This window comes from Eriocheir sinensis, chromosome 60 (genome assembly GCF_024679095.1).
Source record: "Eriocheir sinensis breed Jianghai 21 chromosome 60, ASM2467909v1, whole genome shotgun sequence".
Classification (NCBI taxonomy): Eukaryota; Metazoa; Arthropoda; class Malacostraca; order Decapoda; family Varunidae; genus Eriocheir; species Eriocheir sinensis.
In genome coordinates this window covers 1,545,163-1,546,115 of record NC_066568.1, presented here as the reverse complement: position 1 = coordinate 1,546,115, position 953 = coordinate 1,545,163, and the positions used below count along the sequence as shown (strand labels likewise).

The following is a 953-nucleotide window of genomic DNA, read 5'->3' as shown; positions in this document are numbered from 1 at the left end:
CTAGTGGATACGTTTTATTCGTAGTCACTTTATATCTTATGTTCCCTTTTCCCCTCCCTTTTTTGTCAGAGGTCCCTTTGGTGTCACTCTTTCCAGTAAGCTGATGGGAACAAATATTGCATGAAGATATTGTTTGCAGCACTTTATTTTGATATTCAAGACAAAGTTGATGGGGTTGTTGGTGGAAGTCTTTTTGCTGTACGTAGGTCACGTCGATGATGAGACACACGAGTGGCTTGCAGAGTGTTGTGTTCTTTTCTGTCCCATCGCATGTTGATCAGCCATAGTAGTGTCCACGTCCAAATCCACCAAAGCCTCGGCCAAATCCACCAAAGCCTCGGCCAAATCCACCAAATCCGCGACCGAATCCACCTCGCCAGTGTGGATCAGGGTCTGCGTAAGCCTCGGGGTCTGCTTCGGCGAGAGGATCGGGCATGGCCTGTACCATCGCTACCGCCGCTAGGGCCACAGCCACCACCAGCAGGAGGGTCAGCTGAGGGAAGAGACGAAATGGGTGTTTAGACAGTCACTTAACTGTTGGCGGCGAGGGCAAGCTTTGCTAAGGCACCAGTATCTCAGCAGAATCAAGGGAAGGATACTCACGGCTTTCATGTTGCTCACTGAGGGAAGGTTCGACTGCCTCGGCGGAAGAGTTGCGTCTGGTTTGTTTGAAGGCTGGGCCCACCTTTTATAGTCCGGTCCATGCGTAGAAAGACCTTCAAGGGACATTCCCTCAGCACCATGAGGCGCACTTGAACTGGATTTTTTTTTGCAATATTTTTTTGTGTGGGTATTCCTTTATTGCTACGTGGGTAAAGAGTGTAGAATAGCACGATAGAGAATCATATTAGTGAAAAAAATCACTCCTACTCAGTTGATGATATTTTAATGTCTCATGTATTTGTGGTGAGCTTATTGTAAATGTGAATACTTTAGGAACGGTTACGTTGCTG

At 47.2% G+C, this 953-nt stretch overlaps 1 protein-coding gene across 1 annotated transcript; it reads right to left on the bottom strand.

The window, feature by feature from the left end:
• Positions 1-127: 127 nt before the first annotated feature.
• Positions 128-753, bottom strand: LOC126985641 (neuropeptide-like protein 32). Its single transcript, XM_050840794.1, has 2 exons — positions 604-753; positions 128-493 (listed from the first exon to the last, which is right to left on the bottom strand). The coding sequence occupies exons 1-2, from the start codon at positions 727-729 to the stop codon at positions 278-280; spliced, it is 342 nt and encodes a 113-aa protein (XP_050696751.1). The 5' UTR covers positions 730-753; the 3' UTR covers positions 128-277.
• Positions 754-953: the final 200 nt, after the last annotated feature.

Excerpts from the sequence above, each read along its gene's own strand:
- LOC126985641 (XM_050840794.1), bottom strand. The coding sequence starts at position 729 with ATGTCCCTTGAAGGTCTTTCTACGCATGGACCGGACTATAAAAGGTGG. Across the intron at positions 494-603 it reads CAGTGAGCAACATGAAAGCC|CTGACCCTCCTGCTGGTGGT; the intron begins GTGAGTATCCTT and ends CTCTTCCCTCAG.